Source organism: Sorex fumeus, unplaced genomic scaffold (assembly GCF_029834395.1).
Source record: "Sorex fumeus unplaced genomic scaffold, SorFum_2.1 ptg000093l, whole genome shotgun sequence".
Lineage (NCBI taxonomy): Eukaryota > Metazoa > Chordata > Mammalia > Eulipotyphla > Soricidae > Sorex > Sorex fumeus.
In genome coordinates, this window is record NW_026606150.1 from 5,031,441 (window position 1) to 5,053,790 (window position 22,350).

Here is a 22,350-nt window from a genome sequence, read left to right on the forward strand (position 1 = left end):
CCAGGGTGGCGAGATAATCCCCAGCACCACAGACCCCAAGCAGCATCACACCTTTGGGTCCTTGCGTTAAACTGCCAGCCTGGTTGGTTGAGAAGTGCCAGGGAAGGCCCTCAGGAGCCCCAAATTAATTAAGTTTATTTTTTTTAAAAGAACAAAACGGGGGCCAGAGAGAGTGTACCGTAGGTGGGCAGGGCTCTTGCACGTGGGTCCACCTGGGTTTGGTCCTCAGTACTACTGATGGTTTACTGAGCCCCACCAGGAGTGACACCTGAGCCAGGGTAGAGCCAGGGTAGAGCCAGGGGCAAGCCCAGAGACTGGTAGTATGGCCTCAAAACAAAATAAAACAAATATATTTTATATATATGTATATATATATACATATATATAAAGCACTGTCCACTGTAGCACTGTCCTCCTGTTGTTCATCGATTTGCTCGAGCGGGCACCAGTAACGTCTCCATTGTGAGACTTGTTACTGTTTTTGAGTATCAAATATGCCATGGGGAGCTTGACAGGCTCTGCCGTGCAGGTGGGATACTCTCAGTAGCTTGCCGGGCTCTCTGAGAGGGCTCTCATATATATATATATATATATATATATGTATATATATATACACATATATATACATATACACACACACACACACACACACATATATATAGTCTGTGTTATCGCTCCAACCTATATATATAGGCTGGAGCAAATAGTGTTGTATATATAACACTATATACATATATAGTGTATATATAACACTATATATAGTGTATATATATATAGTGTATATATATATCACTTAATCACTTAATCCCCGTTATTCATCGATTTATTCGAGCGGGTGCCAGTAACGTCTCCATTCATCCCGGTTGCGTGCTAGCGTAGCCCAATGGTATCCGTTCATTTTAGGAACATGTAGAGCCTCAAACCGATCATTTAGGGTCTTGACGAAGAAGTCTGACCATCTTATAGGTGGGCGTCCACGTGATCTTTTGATGTCTCGTGGAATCCAATCAGTAATGGCTCTAGTCCAGCGGTTGTCTGTAAACCTCATTACGTGTCCAGCCCATCTGATTTTTGATGTCTTGGCAAATGAGACAGCGTCCCTGATTCTGGAGCGTTGACGAAGATCAGAACTCCGGATTCTATCTCTCATTTGAGTGAATCGTGATATTCCAAGCATAGTTCTTTCGATTCCTCTTTGAGAGACCCGAATAGTGTTCTCATACTGTTTTCGTAGGGTCCAGGTCTCTGAGGCATATGTTAATGCAGGAAGAATAGTGGAATCAAAGAGATGTGCTCGTAGCTGGAGGTTCTTTGTCCTTTTAGTTATTTCTTCAATGCTCTTGAAGGCATTCCAAGTCGCTCTCTTCCTCCTGAGCAACTCAGGTGCCAGGTCATTCATCATGTTGATTTCTCGACCTAGGTATATATAACTGTTGCATTCGGAGATGGTGGTTCCGTTGAGAGCGAATGGAGCGTCAGGAACAAGGCTGTTTCTCATAAACATTGTCTTCGCAAGATTCAGCTGTAGTCCTACCTTTCCACACTCATGGTCAAAGTCGGCCAGCATTTGTGCCGCTTGGCTGATGTTTGGTGTTATTAAAACAATGTCATCAGCAAAGCGGAGGTGGTGTAGTTGCCGACCATCTATCTTCACTCCCATGTTTTCCCATTCCAGCCATCGCATGATGTTCTCGAGGGTGGCACTGAAGAGTTTTGGTGAAATGGTATCACTCTGCCGAACCCCTCTCTTGATATGGATGATTACTTCTTTGTAGAATGGTGAGATCTTGGTAGTGAATCCGCAATAGAGCTCACGAAGGATCCTGATGTATTGAGTTTGTACGCCCTGATTGGCTAGGGCTTCCATGACCGCTTCCGTCTCAACAGAATCAAAGGCCTTCTTTAAATCAATGAACGTTAGACAGAGCGGCATCTTGAACTCCCGAGATACCTCAATGAGCTTGGTTACTGTGTGGATATGGTCGATGGTACTGAATCCTTTTCGGAATCCAGCTTGTTCACATGGTTGTCCCTCATCTAGTGTTCTGCTAATCCTATTCAGGATGACTCGAGTGAATAGTTTGTAGATGACAGACAATAGGCAGATTGGGCGATAGTTGCCAATGTCGTGGATGTCTCCTTTCTTGTATAGTAGTACAGTCTTGCTGGTTTTCCATTGGGATGGAACCTTGCATTCAGACCGGTAGCGTGTGAAGAGCCGAGCCAATGTATTGATGAGTACTGATGGTAAGTTCTTCAGGTGTTCAGGTCTGATCTTGTCTGGGCCAGGTGCTCTTTGTTTCTTTACAGACGAGATGGCATGTTGGATTTCGGAAGGGAGAACATTGGGAACGACATATCCATCATGTGGTATGTGGTATGTGGGCAAGTGGATGTGGCTATTAAAGAGATCTGAGTAGAAGTCATGAATAATCTTCTCCATTGCCCTTCTGGAAGATGTGATAGATCCATCATGATGTCGGAGGGCAGTCATCTTGGTTTTGTAGTTGGTGAAGGACAGGCGGGCATTACGAATGTTTTTTCCAGCTTCTGCTGCATCTACCAGTACTGCTGCTCTCCTGTTTTTGAGGTCATCCTTGATGGCTTCTCTGCACTGTTTTGCCAGTTCGGACGTTTGCTTATGGTTGCCTGAGGCACGTGCCAAGCCACGTTGGCGAATAAGTTCAAGAGTGTTCGAAGAAAGACGGTTTTTTGTGGTTATCTCTCTCTTGGCATTCCTTGCACAATCATGGAGGTGCTGAATCATTCGATCGTATTCCTCATCAATGTTGTCAATGACGGCATCTTCCCATGTTGCCGCAACAGAGCCAAAGAGTTCCCAGTTGGTGGTTGTTCTGGGAGACCTCTTCTTAAACCTTGCATTCTTTTCTCCTCGTTATATATATATATATATATATATATATAGTGTTATATATATATATAGTGTTATATATAGTGTTTTATATATAACACTATAAATAGAGTTATATATAACACTTTTATATAAGTACTATAAAAATGGACTTATAAAGCAGCAATCCTGGACCGGAGTGATAGTACAGTGGGTAGGGCATTTGCCTTGCACACAGAGGACCGGGGTTCAATTCCCAGTATCCCATATGGTCCCCAAAGTACCACCAGGAGTAATCCCTGAGTGCAGAGCCTGGAGTAGCCCCTGAGCATCCCAAGGTGTGACGCAAAAGGCCAAAAATAAATAAATAAAGCAACAATCCTTGGGGGTCCAAAGAGATGATGAGATAATGAAACTGATAGGGTGTTTGCCTTGTATGCATCCGACCCAGATTCAATCCCTGGCATCCTATATGGTTCCTGAGCCCACCAGAAGTGATCCCTGAGCCCAGAACCAGAAATTAGCCCTGCGCTCAGCCAGGTGTGGCCACAAAACAAAAATCAGAAACAAAAACAAGCAAACAAAAATAAAACCATCAGTCCTTGGGAATCAGAAGATAACAGGATAAAGTCAAATTCTTTCGGGTGGGCCCAGGGATGTGGCTTAGCAGTAGAGTATCTGCCTTGCATACTTAAAACTAAGAGTTTGACACCCAACACCATGCTATCCTAGCACTGCTGGTGTGATTTCTGGTGTCACAAGTATAAGCCACGACTCCCACAACCAAATGTGCAACCCATAGCATTACAGTTGTGCAACCTCTAGACAACAGCACAACAACAGGAAAGGAAAGAGGGAAATGCTCAGAGGAAAGTATTTCCAAGCTACAGTCCTATACCCAGCTCAACTATGGATCGAATATGAGAGCCATATAGTTTTTTATATGGACAAGGTGTCACAAAGTTTATCTCCCAAGGCTGCTTTCTCTACATGCCATGGTTGATCAAAAGCTGTAAAACAAGAAAGCGAAGGGAAAGGAGACCCAACATGGAAGAGCAAAGTTTGAAGAAACCAGGAAACCAGCCACAGAGTGAGCCTGGAATGCAGCCACCTTCTACCGGACCCAGAGGAGAGAAGATTCCAAGAAAGAACATCCAGGGATAAAATGGAATTGTTGGTTAGCTGTTAGGTTTGACTATCTGAACATAAAAAAAAAAAAATGTCAGAGGGTTACTGATCTTTTGGAACCTTTGGGAGAAATTAGCAAGGAGTGTTGCAGAAAATGTAAGTTAAAGCATGAAGTTGTCATACACTTATCTTATGTTACTTGTGTTACTCTAAGTTTTACTCCTTAGAATTTTGGTTTTTGCAGGAGGTCTGCTCCAGGGCTTCGAAGCTGGCCTCACATGCGGGGAGGGGGGGGGGGGGCGGCAGCTCAGATAGAGAAGGAAACACACCAAGTAAAGGTGTTTGGAGGACTAGCTTGGGATGTGAGAAGCGTGCTGAAAGTAGACTATAGATCTAACACGATGGCCACTCAAAACCTCTGTTGCAAACTACAACACCCTAAAGGAAAGAGTGAGCAAAAGGGAATGCCCTGCCACAGAGGCAGGGTGGGGAGGAAGGGTTTGGGAGTGGGAGGGCTACTAGGATCATTGGTGGTGGAGAATGGGCACTGGTGGAGGGATGGGTACTCGATCATTGTACAACTGAAACCCAAGCACAAAAGTTTGTAAGTCTACAACTGTACCTCATGATGTTTCACTAATAATAAATAAATAAATAAATAAGAATTTTGGTTTTTGGTGGGTGTCTGCCAAGCGGCCTATAGGAGAGCCCTAGGGTCACCCCTGTCATACTTGGCCAAGCAGGCAGTCTGTTCAGTGTGAAGGTCCGAGGAAGCAGTGGTGATGAGGACCTCCGGGGCCACATTTGGCACAAATTTGTGCTCTCAGGGTTGCATCCAGTGATGCTCAGGACACTGAATCCAGATTGGACACACGTGTCAGAACCACTGTCATTTTGGAATAAGGAACCTGGAACCTTATGCTTTAGAAATTTTACAAAAACTTGGGGCTGGAGCAATAGTACAGTGGGTAGGGTATTTGCCTTGCATGCGGCTGACCTGGGTTCGATCCCTGGCATCCCATATAGTCAGGGATTCCCTGAGCACCGCCAGGAGTAATTCCTGAGTGCAGAGCCAGGAGTTACCCCTGAGTACTGCCAGGCGTGACAACTCCCCCCCCCCCCCAAAAAAAAAGAAATTTTACAAAATCCTTTTTTTTTTTTTGCTTTTTGGGTCACACCCAGTGACACACAGGGATTACTCCTGGCTCATGAACTCAGGAATTACTCCTGGCGATGCTTGGGGGACCATATGGGATGCTGGGAATTGAACCCGGGTTGGTTGCGTGCAAGGCAAACGCCCTACCCTCTGTACTATCACTCCAGCCCTATTTACAAAACCTCTTAGTACACGGAATGAGTCCAGAGCATTGACGCGAGGGGTAGAGCACAGGCCCTGGTTCCTGTGTCCAGTACTGAATGCCGGCCACCCCAGCACTGCTGGGTACGGTGCCCAAAAAAGCAAATCAATCAAGTTCATGGAGAAAAGGGTCAGTATTCATTTTGTCGGAATGTCCATGGCTGCCTTTTGTCACCCCTCAAATGCCCATCCAAGCGACGGACAGAATCTAATAACGGAAATCCTGGGGCAAGGGAGAGTGCTCAAAGCGTTGGAGCTGGACATCTGAGTTCTGTCTGACACCGTCCAGTACCTGAGTACCACCAAGAGCAACCCCACTCTGACAAAAACACAAAAAGAAAATAAGAACAGTAGTCTTGACTTTCCTTCTTTTGGGGGGATGGGAGGGGCGCCCACATTTAGCAGTGCTCACGGTTACTCCTGGCTCTGTGCTCAGGAATTAGTCCTGGTGAGCTCAGGGATCAGACGGGATGCCAGACCATAGGATGCCAAGGATGGAATTCAGGTTGGCCTCGTACAAGACAAACACCTTCCCACTATACTATCTCTCGCTCCTTGTTTTTATTTATTTTTTTTTTTGTGCCAAACCTGGAGGCATTCAAGGCTTACTCCTGACGCTATGCTCAAGATCACTCCTGATGTGGCTCAGGGGATCATAGAGGGCACCGGGGATCGAATCTGGTCATGTGTAAGGGCAGCGCCCCTATCCGCTGGACTATGGCTCTGGCCCCGTGATGTTCATGTCTTCGCTGTATCTGCTCGGGGTCTTCCCTCTTCCCTGTGACAAGAGTTCAATTCTGCCACACACCAAAAAAAAAAAAAAAAAAAAGAAAGAAAGCCCATGTGATTAGATAATTAAATCAAAGACAAAAACAATAATGGGGGGCTGGAGCAATAGCACAGCGGGTAGGGCATTTGCCTAGCACGCAGCCGACCTAGGTTCGATTCCCAGCACCCCATATGGTCCCCCGAGCACCGCCAAGAGTAATTCCTGAGTGCACGAACCAGGTGTAACTCCTGCGCATTGCCGGGTGTGACCCAAAAAGAAAAAAAAAACCCCACAATAATGGGACCGAGCGAGTTACCTAAAGTGTGATCAAATTAACCTTAACGTGGATGTGAGGAGAGTGTGGAAATTGCAAAGTGACTCTAATAGGACTCCAGGAATTCCAATCTGGATGCAATTTGGGGATTGCTGGAGGGAAACCCAAGAAGGAGGGGCCCTCTGAGAGGCCTGGCCCAACAGCTGTCAACTTGGTCACGGGGCGGGGTAGTACTGTAGAAAACGACTTAAAAACCTAACCAGAAGAATCGTAATTATGGGATTTCTTACTTTTTTCCTTTCACTTATTGTCTTCTCTTTTGTCACTCTGGAAACTGTGGTTCTTCTTCAGGACCCACTTTCACAGAATCGCCGAGTCTCAGCCCCCATCATCTTCCGCACCCTTCTCCTCCTACCCTTGAGCCTGATTTTCCATTTGTCTTGCGATGCTTTCTCCTACATTTCCAGCCCCAACTGGGTGTGAACCAAGTCCCTGGGGCCCATCCCAAAGGCATTCTCGAGCTTTTCCCCTGGTGCTGCTGCTGCTGCTTCTGGATGTTTTAACAGAAACCAGCAGGCAGCTGCTTCAACCATCATCTTAAACCTTTTAAACCTTTTCCTTATTTCCTGCTTTCCGCCTCCCTGCCTTTGGACCTGGTCTCCTTCTGGGTGTTCCTTTCTCTAACTCCTCCTTCCCGTCTTGTCTTTTGCACCTTCGGGGTCAGTGACGATGATGTCTTTGGCTCCGGGAGGACTTTCATCAACTTCTCTTCCCCTTCCTTGGCTTCCGTCCTTCAATCTTCCGCGTCCTCGTCGTTGTCAACCTCGATAGCTTCCTCCTCGAGCAAATCTTCCTCCTCATCCTCCACAATCTCTCGTTCCATCACGCCCTCCTCTTCCTCCACTCCCCCTCCTTCGAGGGGCTCGGGCTCGGGAAGCCCCTCCAAGGGCCCCTCCAGATCGCCCTCCATCTCTTCGTCCTCATCCTTGGCCGCCGACTCCTCCCAAGTCTTCCCGCCGCTCTCCACGGTCTCCGCGACGGATCTCCGCCTCTCGGCGGCCGATCTCCGCCGCTCGCCGCCGGTGGATCTCCGCCTCTCGGAGACGGATCTCCGCCTCTCGGTGCCGGCGCTGGATCTCCGGCCTTCCAGGGCGGACCTCGGCGCCTCGACGCTCGATCTCCGCCGCTCCCGGCTGGGCTTGGGCTCGGCCACGCTGGGCCTGCGGCTCTCCATGCTGGGCCTCCGGCTGTCCACGCTGGGCCTCGGCCCCCCCACGCTGGCTCTCCGGCCCCCCACGCTGGCTCTCCGCCTCTCCGTGCTCGGCCTCGGCCCCCCGACGCTGGCTCTCCGCCTCTCCGCGCCGGGTCTCCCCGCGCCGGCGCTGGACCGCGGCTCCTCCAGGCTGGGTCTCCGGCCCTCCGCGCTGGGTCTCCGCCCGTCCGCGCTGGATCTCCCGGACCCGGGGCTGGGGCGCCGGCCCTCCAGGCTGGACCTCAGGCTCTCCTCCGCCGAGCCCCGCTTCTCGGCGCTCGAGCCCCGCCGCTCCCCGCTCCTCCTCTTCTCCAGGGCCCACCGCTCCCTCCCGGGCCGCTCTTCGCTCAGCCTCAGTTTCTCCCCGCTCAGACTCAGCTTCTCCCCGCTCGGCCGCTCCCTGCTGAGCCTCTCGGCGCTCGGCCGCAGCGTCTCGCTGCTCCAGCGCAGCTTCTCGCTGCCCGCGCCCAGGTCCTCCTTGCTGGGGCCCAGCAGCTGGCGTCGGGCCCGCCAGCCCTCGGCGGGGCTCTGGCCGCGGAGCCGGGCCCGGTCCCTGTCGGCCTCCCGGCCCGCCCGCGTCGTCGGCGCCGCGGGGTCCCCCTGCGGGCTGCCGGGGCCCGCGCTCGCGGCCGGGGACCGGGGCTCGGCGTCGGACCCCCGCAGCGCGGGCCCCGCCCGGGCCCCGTCCGCGTCCAGCCGCCACTCGCCGGGCTCCGGCCTCGGCTCCCACGGGCCGGGCTTGGTGTTCCTGCGGCCCCGCAGCTCCATCCGCTTGCCGATGACGATGAGCCCGTCGCGGGGCACCCACTCCGGGTCGCGCAGCGCCTCGCGGCCGGCCGGCTGCGGTAACCCCCGCCGGGAGGCCCGCGGCCGGTCAGCGGCGCCCGGGCCGCCGGCGTGGTGGCGCCCCCTCGCCGCCCGGCGCGCCTTCTTTCGACGCCCCTTCATGCCGCGCGGCGGCGGAGCCCCCCACGGAAGCCCTTCTCCCCGGACAAGCCCCCCGGCCCTGGTCCCTGGTCCCCCGGCCTGCGCCCCCGCACCCCATGCCCCCCGCCCGCCCCGCCCACCGGCGGCGGGGCGCGAGGCGCGGCGCCACGCCCACGCAGAGCGCGCGGGGCCGTTGGGCGGGGCGGCCGGGGACCCGCCGGCTCGACGTCAGGGGAAGGGGCCGCGGCCCGCGACCCCGCGGCCCGGGAGTCCCCCGCCCCCACGCCCGCCCGGCGCCCGTTCCGGCGCCCTGAAAGGCGGGGGGCCGGCGCGGGGGCGACAGGCGTCTCGACCAATGGCGTGGCGGGTGGCAGAGCCGCCAGCCAGTGAGGAGGCGCGGCTTCCAGATGGGGCGGGAACCACTCCCGGCTGCAGGCGGCCGCCCGGCGGAGCGGAGGGGGTCTCGGTCAGCTGATAGGGTCCCCCTTCGCGCGGCCTGTCGGGGGTGGGGCGGGATTCTTGGGCACCGGGCTGCGGGAGCACGCTGACCGGGGACAGCCGCGGAATCTTGCCGGTGTGCAGCTGCACGGAAAGGGCTGGGGATGGAGGAGCACCTAGAGGATGGGAAGGAGAGCAAGGTAAAGGAAGGCTGCAGAGCCCGTCGAGCCGCCGTCTCCCTCCCGGGGACCCGGGGACCCCAGCCGGGGCGTGCAGGAGGGGAGCGGGATCTGTGTGTGTGTGTGTGTGTGTGTGTGTGTGTGTGTCTGTGTGGCGCCCCCTGCATGCATGGACAGGGGAGACGAGCGAGGGGGGTTGGGACACCTGTGTGTGTGTGTGTGTGTGTGTGTGTGTGTGTGTGTGTGTGTGTGTGTGTGGCGCCCCCTGCATGCATGAGCTGGAGAGGGGAGACGAGCGAGGGGGGTTGGGATACCTGTGTGTGTGTGTGTGTGTGTGTGTCTCGACCCCCGCATGCGTGAGCTGCAGAGGGGAGACCGAACGAGGGGGTGGGACCACCTCTGGGGGGACGCCCCGCCCCCCCATGCATGAGCTGGAGAAGGAAGACCGAGCGAGGGGGGGTGGGATACCACTGTCGCACCTGCATGGGGACCGCTGAGGATGCCAAAGGAGGCAGGGCTTGGTTTACCTTTGCCCCGACAGATAGGAAAGGCTCCGACACTGTCACTTCTCCCAAGGGCAGCTCAGAGTGGCTTGATGGGAAGAAGGGGAGAGGCGGGTGGGCGACTGGGACGGGAGAGGGAAAGTCCCGGCTCCAGCACTGAATGGCTGCCTGTGCTCATCTGTGTCCACATACATGCGCCTCACATCACCCTCGGGCTTCATTCGATGAAATAGTTTTTGAGTGTCCTTGTGCCAAGGATGGTTCTGGGGCTGGGCACCCAGAGGCACACTCTTTGGGGAGGGTGGAGGCATGGGTAGAGGGGCTGTGACTGAGGATAAGGATGGAACCACCGTAATCCCTCCTGGAGGTCCCAGCTCCCGCCAGCACTTAACAAGAACTGCCCGGGCCAGTGTAGATTACACAGGAGCGGCTGGGAGGAGATAAGGCGGCCCCAAGCCAGACTGCAGCGGGAGGCAGCAGGTGGACGGAGGGCAGGACGGTGTCTCTTTCGTGGCCTCTCTGCGTTCACATTTATGGCTAAGTCAACATATATAAATGCTCCAACAGTGCCTGGCATAATGCAAGAACACAGGGGCTGGAGAAATAGGACAGCGGGGAGGGCATTTATCTTGCACGCAGCTGACCCGGGTTTGATCCCCAGCATCCCATATGGTCCCTCAAGCACCACCAGGAGTAATTCCTGAGCTCAGAGTTAGGTGTAAGCCCTGAGCACCACTGGGTGTGACCCCCAAACAACAACAAAAATAATAACGATTTAAGAACATAAATAGTGTGGATTGCCATATTATTTTTGTTACTGTTATTAGCACTGTTGCCATAAGGGCTGGTCTGTGTCCTAGGGCTAGGCTGGGCTCTCAGCCTGACATTCTCACCCCTAGCCTTCGTGTCAGATTCTCTGAAAGTCCACCAGTAGATTTTCTCCTAAGATTCTCCTTGTGGGGGCTGGAGAGATAGCACAGTGGGTAGGGAGTTTGCCTTGCACGCGGCCGACCCGGGTTCGATTCCCAGCATGCCATATGGTCCCCTGAGCACCGCCGGGAGTAACTCCTGAGTGCAGAGCCAGGAGTAACCCCTGTGCATTGCCAGGTATGACCCAAAAAAAGAAAAAAAAAGATTCTCCTTGAAATATGCCCTCCCGTTGATCATTGATTTGCTCAAGCAGGCCCAGTAACGTCTCCATCGTGAGACGTTACTGTGTTTGGCATATCGAGTATGTCACGGGGAGCTTGCCAGGCTCTGCCGTGCGGGCGAGATACTCTCGGTAGCTTGCCGGGCTTTCCGAGAGGGGCGGAGGAATCGAACTCGGATGGCCATGTTGGCTGCGTGCAAGGCAGACGCCCTACCGCTGTGCTATCGCTCCAGCTCCAGCCTTGAAATATGAAGGAATAGAATAATTGATGAAGACGCAAATGCAAATGTCATAGAGGAGAAAAAAATATAAAATGAGTAATCTGGGGTCGGAGTGATTGTACAGCAAGTAGAGCGTTTGCCTTGCACGCAGCTGACCCAGGTTCATTCCCCAGCATCCCATACGGTCCCCCAGCACTGCCAGGAGTAATTTCTGAGTGAAGAACCAGGAGTAACCCATGAGCACCCTCCTCTCTCTGAGAAGCCCACATTCTCTCTTAAACACGTTATTTCTCTCTCTCTCTCTCTCTCTCTCTCTCTCTCTCTCTCTCTCTCTCTCTTTTATTTTGTGTTTGGGGCACAGCCAGTGATGCTCAGAAGTTACTCCTGGCTCTGCACTCAGGAATTACTCCAGGTAGTGTTCAGGGGACCATATGGGATGCTGGGGATTAAACCTGGGTCAACCATGTGCAAAGCAAGTACCCTACTTGCTATACTGTCTCTCCAGCACTTTTTCTCTCCTTTTAATAACATTTTTTTTAGTCACACCCGGCAATGCACAGGGGTTACTCCTGGTTCTGCACTCAGGAATTACTCCTGGCGGTGCTCGGGGGACCATATGGGATGCTGGGAATCGAACCTGGGTCGGCTGCATGCAAGGCAAACGCCCTATCCGCTGTGCTATCTCTCCAGCCCCTTAATAACATTTCTTTGCTTAAAAAAGAAATATAACTTTTAGATTTTTTTTTGGCTTTTTGGGTTACATCTGGTGATGCTCAAGGGTTACTCCTGGCTCTGCGCTCAGGAATTATTCCTGACGGTGCTCGGGGATGCTGAGGATCAAACCCGGGTCGGAGCAAACAACCTCCCCACTGTACTATCATCCAGCTTGAAATACGACATTTTTGTTTGTTTTTGTTTGGGACCACACTCAGTGTTTGGGGGCTTCTCCTGGCTAAGGTCTCAGTGGTTGGTCCCCATAGTTCTGGGTTCTCAGGGGATCATGTGATGCAGGGATCGTCCCGGGCGTTCCTGCTTATGAAGCTTTGTCGGCCCACTGAGCTATCTCCTCACCCCTAAGAGACATACTTTAAATGTAGGATGATGAAGCTCATCAGGGACCCCCCCCAGCCATGCATGTGCTTCAACCTAGAGAAATGGAGTTGCTGGGCCCCGTGATACGGGACCACAGAAGCTACACCAGGCAGTGCTCAGGGGGCATGGAGTTCTGGGAATTGAATTGGGGTCTTTGCAGGCAAGTCATGCACTCCAGAATTTAAGTTTTCTCCAGCCCCCCCCCGAAAATTTTTTTCTTTTTAAATTTTTTTTCAGAGAAATGTGTTTGGGATTTAAAATTGTGCACTGTTAACATCTGACCAAAGAGATCTGGTGTTGAGCAGTGCAGCTAAGAGCACTGCAACCTGATGCATCCCCAAAGAGAACCACCATTAAATATGCGTGCACCACCTCTAAATGTGCATGAACTAGAGATAGGAGTCTGTGCCGCCCTCGTCCCTATCATCACAACAAGAACAATGATGAAAGGGAAACATCAAAATTAATAAATTTGGGATGAACATATGGTCTCCCAAGCATTCCTGAATGCAGAGGCAGGAGTCACCCTGGAGAATCTCTGGGCATGGTCTAAAAGCAAATGAAAAAAGTTGAAAAAAAAAAAATAAAGTCACAGGAATTCCTGAAACATGGCCTGGGCTCAAATCACCTTGACCCAAAAGGTGAGAGAGAGACGGAAACAGAGAAACAGAAAGTGGCAGAGACAGAGACAGAGACAAAGAGAGAGGATAAAAGTGCCTGCCATAGGGGTTGGAGCAATAGCACAGCGGGTAGGGCATCTGCCTTGCACGCGGCCAACCCGGGTTCGATTCCCAGCATCCCATATGGTTCCCTGAGCACTGCCAGGGGTAATTCCTGAGTGCGGAGCCAGGAGTAACCCCTGTGCATCGCCGGGTGTAACCCAAAAAGCAAAAAAAAAAAAAGTGCCTGCCATAGAGGTAGGGGTGGGCAACGGGAAACTGGGGCACCGGTGATGGAAAATGTACACTGGTGAAGGGCTAGGTGTTGGGACATTTTATGATTGAAATCCAATCAAACAACTTTGTCACTGTATTTCACTGTGATTCAATTAAAACATTCTTTTTTAACTTTTTGGGTCACACCCGGCAATGCACAAGGGTTACTCCTGGCTCTGCGCTCAGGAATTACTCCTGGCAGTGCTCAGGGGACCATATGGGATGCTGGGAATTGAACCCGGGTTGGCCGCGTACAAGGCAAACGCCCTACCCGCTTTGCTATTGCTCCAGCCCCTAAAACAATTATTTTTAAAAAAATAATAACCATTCAAAACATAAATTCGGGATGAAAAAATAGTACAGCGGATAAAACGCCTGCCTGCATAAAGCCAACCTCACTTTTTTACCAGCACCACATATGGCCACCCAAGCACTGCCCGGAGTGGGCCCTGAGCAAGAGCCAGGAAGGAGCTTTCAACACTGACAGTATGCCCCCCAAGCCCAAAATAAATTAATACATAAATAAAATTGATTTTTAAAAAGGATGCTATGGTGGTTATATTAATTTCAAAGTAGACTATAATTCAGAGAATTATTACTAGAAATAAAGAGGGACATTTTAGGGCCAGGGAGATTACTCAGTAGGCCCACTATGTGCTCCGCATGCAGGAAACCCGGGTTCAATTCCTGGCAATGCTGGTCCCCTGAGCACCAAGCCAGAAGTAGCCCCTCCTGAACACCAAGCTGGGAGAAGTCCCTGAGCACCAGCAGGTGTGGCCGCAAATTGACACAATACTTGTTCTTAAATATAGAGGGACGCATTAGGGTTGGGGAATTAACTCAAAGGCATGTGCACAAGCTTTGTATGCCAGAAACCCAGGTTTACTCCCCACCACTGGTGTCCTGAGCACCACCAGAGATGACCCCTGAGCACTGAGTCAGGAGTAGCACCTGAGCACTGCTGGGTGTGGCCCCAAACCATACCAACAAAGAAAAGGGGCATTTTACAGCGTTTAACCCTCAATTCAGGAGCTGAAGCAATAGTACGGTGGGGAGGGCATTTGCCTTGCACGCGGCTGACCCGGGTTCAGTCCCTGGCATCCCATGTGGTCCCCCAAGCACGGCCAGGAATAATTCCTGAGTGCTGAGCCAGGAGTAACCCCTGAGCAACGCTGGGTGTGACCCAAAAAGCAAAAACAAACAAAAAACACCAAGTCAATTCAGGAGCCAAATACGAGTAGAGTGTGAAGACACTGGCCTTATGTGAGTCTGACCTTGGTTTGGACCCCAGCACACATGTGGTCTTCCAAGCTCCTCCATGAGGGACCCCTGGCCACAGAGCCAGGAATAACCCCTGAGAACTGCCAGGGGTGGCACAAAAGCAAACAACAGCAAAAAAAAAAAAAAGGTCAAGGAAAATGGAAGAATCCTAAATCTCTAGGTATCTAAAACATTTTCAAAATCTGCACAATCCAAGATGACAAAACTAAAATGGGTTGTAGAAAATCCTACGCTTACTCTTAGGAGGTCTAACAAAAGGCTCAGTAATTCCTACAGTTAAAAGAAAAATTCAGTATTTTTTTTTTTTACTGAATTTTAAGAGTACTGAGAGAGTACAATGGGAAGGGCATTTGCCTTGTACGTACCATACCCAGATTTGATCCCCAGCATCTTATGGTCCCCTGAACACCGCCAGGAATGAGCCTTGAGCAGCACAGAGCAAGGAGGTAGCCCTGAGCACCCCTAGAGTAACCCCCAAAGAAACAAAAATTCATTTTCTGGGGCCAGGGCAATAGTACAGTAGGCAGGGTGCTTGCCTTGCACAAGGCCTACCCAGGTTTGATCCCTGGCACCTCGTGGTTCCCTGAGCCTGCCAGGCGTGGTCCCTGAGTGCAGAGCCAGGAGGAAGTCCTGAGCACTGCTGGGTGAGGCCCCACAACAAAACAAACACAAATACTTGTGTGAGGGCGAAGGCCAGGAAGAGCAGCCTGGGGCCGCAGAGATAGTACAGCAGATCAGACTCAATCTTCAGTACTCCATACGGCCCCCAGGGCACTGCCAGGACTGATCCCTGAGTGATAGCCAGCGGTAAGGCTCACGCACATGTGACCCAAAAGCAAAACTAAAATAAATAAAAATGAAATCGTAACAAATTCATCCAGTACATTTAAACTCGGAGGCAGAGCCAGAGCAGTGGTACAGCAGGGAGGGCATTTACCTTGAATGCAGCCGACCCGGGTTTCATCCCTGGCACCCCATATGGTCCCCCAATCTTGCCAGGAGTGAGCTTTCAGCCGAGCAAGGAGTAATCCCTGAGCACAGTCAGGTGTCGCCCCCAAATTAAAACAAACAAAACTCCAACCCTACAAAGAAGGTTACGTAAGACTGGAAAGCAGGAGTTGATGCCCTGTAGTGGAACCCTTGCCTGGCATGGGTGAGGCCCTGGGTTCCATCCCCGGCCCTGCCAACCACACCAAACCCAACCCACATTATTGAGAAAAAATAAAGACATGCTACTCATTGCAAAGATGGTCTGTGATCATTAGAAGGTCAATATTACAATTTTTTAAAATTTGCTTTTTGTTTTGGGGTCATACCCAGCAATGCTCAGGGCTTACTTCTGGCTCTGTGCTCAGGGATCACCCTTAGTGAGATCAGGGGATCATACGGGATCAACTGCAGATAGGCTGCATGAAAGGCAAGCGCCTTATCTGCTGTGCTGTTGCTCCATCCACAAGAGAAGGTCAGTATTGTAAATAAGGGGCTGGAGAAATGGTGCGGAGGAGAGGCCAGAGAGAGAGTACAACAGGGAAGGTGCTTGCCATGCATGAAGCCAACCTGGGTTTGATCCCTGGCATTCCATATATCCCCTGAGCACTGCCAGGAGGGTAGAGCCAAGAGTAACCCCAGAGGGCTGGAGCGACAGCACAGTGGGTAGGGCGTTTGCCTTGCACACAGCCAACCCGGGTTCGATTCCCAGCATCCCATATGGTCCCCTGAGCACCGCCAGGAGTAATTCCTGAGAGCAGAGCCAGGAGTAACCCCTGTGCATTGCCAGGTGTGACCCAAAAAGCAAAACAAGAGTAACTCCTGAACACCACTGGGTATAGCCCCAAAATCAAAAATAAATAAACTTTAAAAATTTAACTAAAAAAAAAAAAGGTGGGTTAGATGCTTATCTTGCACCTGGCTGACCTGGGTTCGACCCTCAGCACCCCATATGGCCCTCCAAAGCATTCCAGGAGTAATCGCTGAGCACAGAACCACGAGTAAGCCTTGAGCACTGTCAGAGCAGACGCATGGCGACCGGAAGAGTCATGCAGCGCTGACGGGAGAATACGTTACTATAACCCCATGGAAAAATCACATTACGGTATCCGTAAGAGCGTTCTCTTTTGCGTGTGTTTGTTTTGAGTCGTGCCTGTCCGTGCTCAGAGGCTATTCCCGGCTCTGTGCTCAGGAGTGACCCTTGGTAGGACTCAGGGGACCATCTGTGGTGACCGATTCAGCTGGGTCAGCCACGTGCAAGGCAAGTGCTTTACCCCGTACTATCTCACCAGCCCCTGAGTTTTACACACGTGCCTGGGTTTTACCCACGTCCCCTTGCAGTGACCAGGCATTCCCACAGGAATGAGCCCTAGTGTCCTTCAAATGTCTTAGGCAAGAATGTACACGCCAACTGTATTCATGCCACCGCAAGCTCGAATCATGCAGGGCCCACCAAAGGGAGGGGGCATGTTGGCCAAGGGCCTCCAGATAACAAGCGCGGCAGGCAGTGAGACAGTCGCATTCTCTGTGCACGGGGCTGACAGTGACCAGGGCCGCACTAGGGCTCATACACTGTCACCCAGCGTTTCTGGAGTTCAAGGTCAGGGCAAGTCATGATGAGAGAAGTCAGGATTGTGGCCCGCTGATCACAGAGCCTGCAGGGGAGAGGCGGGCAGGTGGTGGGTTTCGATACTGCGAGCCTGCTGGCGAGCTGAGTGGCCCCGAGCCTTCGTCCTTCTTTGTTTCACCCCTGTGGACACCGGCGGCCTTCAGTAAACCCTTTCGCTCAGTGCGAGAATGAGCAAGCGGGGGCCAGAGTGACAGTTCGGTGGGTAGGGCGTTTGCCTTGCATGCAGCTGACCCGGGTTCGGTCTCCAGCATGGCCTGGAGTGATTCCAGAGCCAGAGCCAGGAATAACCCCTGAGCATCACTGGGTGTGGGCCCCCAAACAAACTACTGAAAATGAGCAAGCCAGGGGCGGGAGTGATAGTACAGGGGGGAGGGCGTTTGCCTTGCATGTGGCCCATCTGGGTTCGATCCCGGCATCTATATGATCCCCTGAGCATCACCAGGAGTGATTCCTGAGTGCAGAGCCAGGAGGAACCCTTAAACATTGCCAGGTGTGACCTAAAAAAAAAAAGAAAAGAAAAAAGAATGAGCAAGTCAGCTGGGGTGTGGCTCAGCCAAGGAAGCCTTGGGTTCAATTCCTGACCCCCAGAATGAAAAACAATAACCAGGTCGCTCAGTGCCTCAAGGACCTTTTCACTGGGCAAAGGACACGTGCTTCCTTTCTGAGGGAGGGAAAGTAGGGGGCAGAGTGGCAGCAGAACCCCAGAACCCCAGCGTCCCCACCCGCTCACTTTCTACCGGTAAGCATGTCTCAGGTGGCTGAGTAAGAGCTTGAGGCAGGAATTAGCGCAGCCTGGACACCTCGCAGCTCAGCCCTCCAGCCTGGGGGGGTTCTTCCTCTCCTCTGGGGGGGCTCAGCTCCCGCACCTGTAAAATGGGGAGACTTGGACTGGGGAGGTTGCTCGGCCATAGAGCACTGGTCTGTGAGGCCCTGGGTTGGATTCCATTAAGAAAAAAAAAAAAAGAGGGGGTTGGCCAGAGCTGTAGTCCAGCCGGGAGGGCATTTGTCTTGCATGCGGCCAACCTGGGATCGATCCTCGGCATCCCATATGGCCTCCCAGCACCGCCGGGAGTCATTCCTGAGTGCAGAGCCAGGAGTAACCCCTGAGCATCGCTGGATGTGACCCAGAAAGAAAAAAAAGAGGGGGATGAGGAGGGTGGGGTGAGAGCCCAACAGGCACTGTGGAAACCTGAGGACGGCGGGCAGGAAAGGGGGGGCCAAGGGGCGTGGCCAGTGGTATCAGGCGCCCCCTCCCCACAGCCCCCTGGCTCCCAGGACCCCGCGGAGACCTCCCTGCAGGTGGAGATCTCCGACGCCGTGAGCGAACGGGACAAGGTGAAGTTCACCGTACAGACCAAGGTGCGCCTGCGCAGGTGGTGAGCCCGGGAGCTGGCCTGTGGGATGGCAGGCAGGTGCCAGCTTGGCCCTGGGCCCCCAGCTGGGTAACCCTGGAGGCTTGGGGCGGGGGTCGAGGGTTCGCGGGGAAGGGCAGACCCCTGCCACGCGCCGCCCCCTTTCCAGAGCTGCCTGCCGCACTTCGCGCAGCCCGAGTTCCGCGTGGTCAGGCAGCACGAGGAGTTCGTCTGGCTGCACGACACCTACGTGGACAACGAGGAATACGCCGGCCTGATCGTGAGGCGCGGGGCCCCGGGTGTGGGGGTGCAGCGGCGGGGGGCCGGGGTGCGCGACTCAGCCCGCCGCTGCTCTCTGCGCAGATCCCGCCGGCTCCCCCGAGGCCCGACTTCGAGGCTTCCAGGGAAAAGCTGCAGAAACTCGGGGAGGGCGACGGCTCCGTGCCGCGGGAAGAGTTCGCCAAGATGAAGCAGGAGCTGGAAGCGTGAGTGGCCGCTCCCTGCCCTGCCCTGCCCTGTCCACTCGCCACTGGGGGGTGCAGGGGAGCCTTGCAAGCCTGGGGTCCAGCCTCGTCCGCCGTCCGCCGCAGGGAATACCTGGCGATCTTCAAGAAGACCGTGGCCATGCACGAGCGCTTTCTGCAGCGCCTGGCGGCGCATCCCACCTTGCACCGAGACCACAACTTCTTTGTCTTCTTGGAGTACGGCCAGGATGTGAGCCGGGGCCGGGACCGGGGCTGGGGCTGGGGCGGGGCGCGCGGGGAGGCTGGAGACAGGCCGGACCGCGATGGGGTGCAGCACCCCCCCACGCCCAGCTCACCCCCCACCCCCATCCGTGCGTCAGCTGAGCGTGCGGCGGAAGAACAGGAAGGAGGTCCTGGGGGGCTTCCTGAGGAATATCGCCAAGTCGGCGGACGAAGCCCTCATCACCGGCGTGGCCGGCCTCAAGGTGAGCGCAGGCCCGTCCTGGCCTCACCCCACGCGAGGCGTGGCCGCCGGACTCAGGGGCCGCTCTGCCCGCCGCAGGAGGTGGACGACTTCTTCGAGCACGAGCGGACCTTCCTGCTGGAGTACCACGCGCGCATCAGGGACGCCTGCCTGCGGGCCGACCGCGTCATGCACGCCCACAAGTGTACGGTGCCCGTCCCGCTCCCCCACCCCCCTCCCGGCCCACGCACGGCCGCAGGGCCCGGGGAACGGCTGATAGAGGACTGTCCCCCGCAGGCCTGGCCGACGATTACATCCCCATCTCGGCGGCACTGAGCAGCCTGGGAGCACAGGAAGTGAACCAGCTGAAGACGTGAGGGCGCCCCTTGCCTGTCTCCGCCTGCAATTCCGGGGGTGCCCGCCAGGGGTCGCTCCTCGGGGTGGGGGGAGGTACTTGCAAGTCCTGGGTGGGCGCTTTGGGCTAGGGGTTCGGGAGACTGCACAAGGGGGCGCGTTCCCTATCAAGAGGCTCGGGGCTGGGAGCCTGACTCCGCCCACTGCCTCCTAGGAGCTTCCTCAAATTGGCCGAACTCTTTGAACGACTGAGGGTGAGTCTGGCCCACTGGGTTGAAGGAGCACCAAGGGATTCTTTGTCCGGAAGGCACAGCGGGCAGGAGAGCGCAGGGGATCGCTTTGTCGTTCGTTTTCCATTTTGGGGTCACAGCCAGCAGTGCTCAGGGATGACTCCTGGCTCTGCACTCAGGGTTCATCCCTGGCAGGCTCCGGGGATCAAATGGGATGCCGGGGATTGAACCCGAGTCAACCGTGTGCAAGGCAGGAACCCTCCCCGCTGTTACTAGGGGATCACTTTGGAATGTTCAGGAATAACTTGGGCCCCGTGACGCTGGAGACTCCCCCTGACCGCCCCCACCCAGGCCAGCTTAACAGGCGGCAGGGCAGAGCCTCAATTCTGTGGCGGGGGCAGCAGGAAACCTGGCTTGGTGAAGGAGGTGCCACGCGCCTCTGGCCAGCCGCACCGTGCTGCCAGTATCCTGGCCCAGACACACACTTCCTGAACTCTTTTCCAAGAAAGTCACTGGTGTGTGCCAACCTTTCTAACGTCTGTCCGCCTGCCGCTTGTCCCTGCTTGAGACCCGCCAGCGATCCTGTGCCTGCTAGAAACTGCCCGAGATGCAAGGTGCAAAGTCCTTAGCTTGCACTTAAGGCCATTCTAGCAACTTGGGGTTCCCTGAGCACCTGGGCTCACACATAATTCCTCCTCACCCCCACCCCGGGCCCCTGCCAAGGTCCAGGTGCCACCTCCGGGAAGCCTTCCCTGGTGCATCCCCTGGCCCCTGAGAGCTCCCAAAGTTCCTTCCCAGCCCTCACCTCTCTGATTCAGAAGCTGGAGGGCCGGGTGGCGTCGGATGAGGACCTCAAACTCTCCGACATGCTGCGCTACTACCTGCGGGACTCACAGGCGGCCAAGGTGAGGCCGCGCTCAGGGCCGCAGCCGGTGGGGTGGGTCACGGGGAGGCCAGGCAGGTGAGGGTCCGAGGGGCCGGGGTGAGCCTGTGGCGCGTCGGCCGCAGGACCTGCTGTACCGGAGGCTGCGGGCCCTGGCAGACTATGAGAACGCCAACAGGGCGCTGGACAAGGCGCGCACCAAGAACCGGGAGGTGCGGACCGCTGAGAGCCACCAGCAGCTGTGCTGCCAGCGCTTCGAGCGACTCTCGGACTCGGCCAAGCAGGGTAAGGGGCATGGGCCAGGGTCCCCTGCGAGGCTGGCTCTGCCCCCAGGGGTCCCCAATCCCCTGCCCTCTCCCCGCAGAGCTCATGGACTTCAAGTCCCGCCGCGTCTCCTCTTTCCGCAAGAACCTGGTTGAGCTGGCAGAGCTGGAGCTCAAACACGCCAAGGTGAGTTGGCCATCCGAGTGCCCCTCCCGCCCCAGGTCCTGGCGGGACCCTTCCCTCCCTGCAGGAGCCCTGCCAGGACTCCCACCTTGCTGAGAACAGGGGTGCGGAGGGCAGGGCCTCGAGTTATCTGAAGTGCAGCCTTGGCTTGGGGCGGGGCAGGCCAGGGACCTGGAGGACGGTTTCCTTGCAGGCCAGCACGCTGCTTCTCCGCAACACCCTTGTCGCCCTCAAGGGGGAGTCCTAGAGCAACCACCGCAACCGACATTTTTACTCGGACCCCAGCTCTCCCCCACTGTAGCCACCGGTTTATACCCTATGACCTCCCAAGGTGGACCCGAGCCCCAATCCCATCTCAGGGTGCCAGGCCCTGCAAGATGGCAAGGCAGCATGGGCACCCTGGGCCACAGGTAAGCCGGAGCCAGCCCCGCTAGACCCAGGACTGAGCACCCGCCCCAACCATTCCAGTCTGTTTCCTATGAAATAAAGCTTGGCTCTGTATAACCGCGGCCGGCACTGCGTCTCCTCACTCCCACGGCCTCCTGGGGCACTCTGGAAGCCAGACCCCAGGGACACTCCACGGGGCTCCCCCGCGGGAACCCTCAACTGCTTCCAGGCTCAGCAGGTCCTTCCGAACCCCACAAAGCCCACACTCAACTCCAGAACAGTGTCAAGGCTCGCCGCCACCCCCACCCCCCTTGGACTGGAGGGCGGCATGCACCAACCTGCAATGGAAAACGCCCCCGACCCCACCCCACCCCCACCCCAGCTGCTTAGGTCGATGGCACAGAAACTAGAAGTCTCAAGTCACCATCTCGGCAGACCCTGGGAGGGTTCTAGAACACCCTCACCTGCCTGGCAGGTAATGGCCCTACAGGCAGGCCAGAGCCCAGGGCAAGGTTGGCCAAGGCGCTGAGCCCCAGCCAACACCCTCTTGGTTAAATACAGGGAGCAGGGCTGGGACACTGGGTCTGAAGTCCTGGCTGCACCTGACCGGCCCTGCCCAGTGTGCTAAATGCTCAGCTCACTTCTGACGCACAGCAACCCTGGGCCCAACCCGCCCTCGTGAGTCAGCCACGCGGCCCGCCCGTGAGGAAGGCAGAGGCCAGGGCTGAGACGGAGAGACAGTGCCCATGAGGGAGCCTGGCCTGCTCACTCCACAGCTGCCTTCCTCTGGGCAGGG

At 54.9% G+C, this 22,350-nt stretch overlaps 2 protein-coding genes across 5 annotated transcripts in view; both read left to right on the forward strand.

Moving 5' to 3' along the window:
• The window catches only part of KAT5 (lysine acetyltransferase 5), a 95,907-nt gene that overhangs the window by 61,479 nt on the left and 12,078 nt on the right, over window positions 1–22,350 (forward strand). The gene's annotated exons all lie outside the window — the stretch shown is intronic.
• On the forward strand, window positions 9,071–21,508 carry SNX32 (sorting nexin 32). Its single transcript, XM_056132045.1, has 13 exons — window positions 9,071–9,196; window positions 18,235–18,333; window positions 18,496–18,606; window positions 18,690–18,811; window positions 18,917–19,040; window positions 19,171–19,275; window positions 19,353–19,458; window positions 19,551–19,626; window positions 19,822–19,861; window positions 20,656–20,742; window positions 20,846–21,005; window positions 21,085–21,170; window positions 21,361–21,508. The coding sequence occupies exons 1-13, from the start codon at window positions 9,161–9,163 to the stop codon at window positions 21,412–21,414; spliced, it is 1,206 nt and encodes a 401-aa protein (XP_055988020.1). The 5' UTR covers window positions 9,071–9,160; the 3' UTR covers window positions 21,415–21,508.

Bases quoted from the DNA above. Each gene is read 5' to 3' on its own strand.
- SNX32 (XM_056132045.1), top strand. From the start codon at position 9,161: ATGGAGGAGCACCTAGAGGATGGGAAGGAGAGCAAG. The intron at 19,041-19,170 runs GTGAGCCGGGGC...TCCGTGCGTCAG, and splicing joins TCTTGGAGTACGGCCAGGAT to CTGAGCGTGCGGCGGAAGAA. The intron at 21,171-21,360 runs GTGAGTTGGCCA...GTTTCCTTGCAG, and splicing joins TGGAGCTCAAACACGCCAAG to GCCAGCACGCTGCTTCTCCG.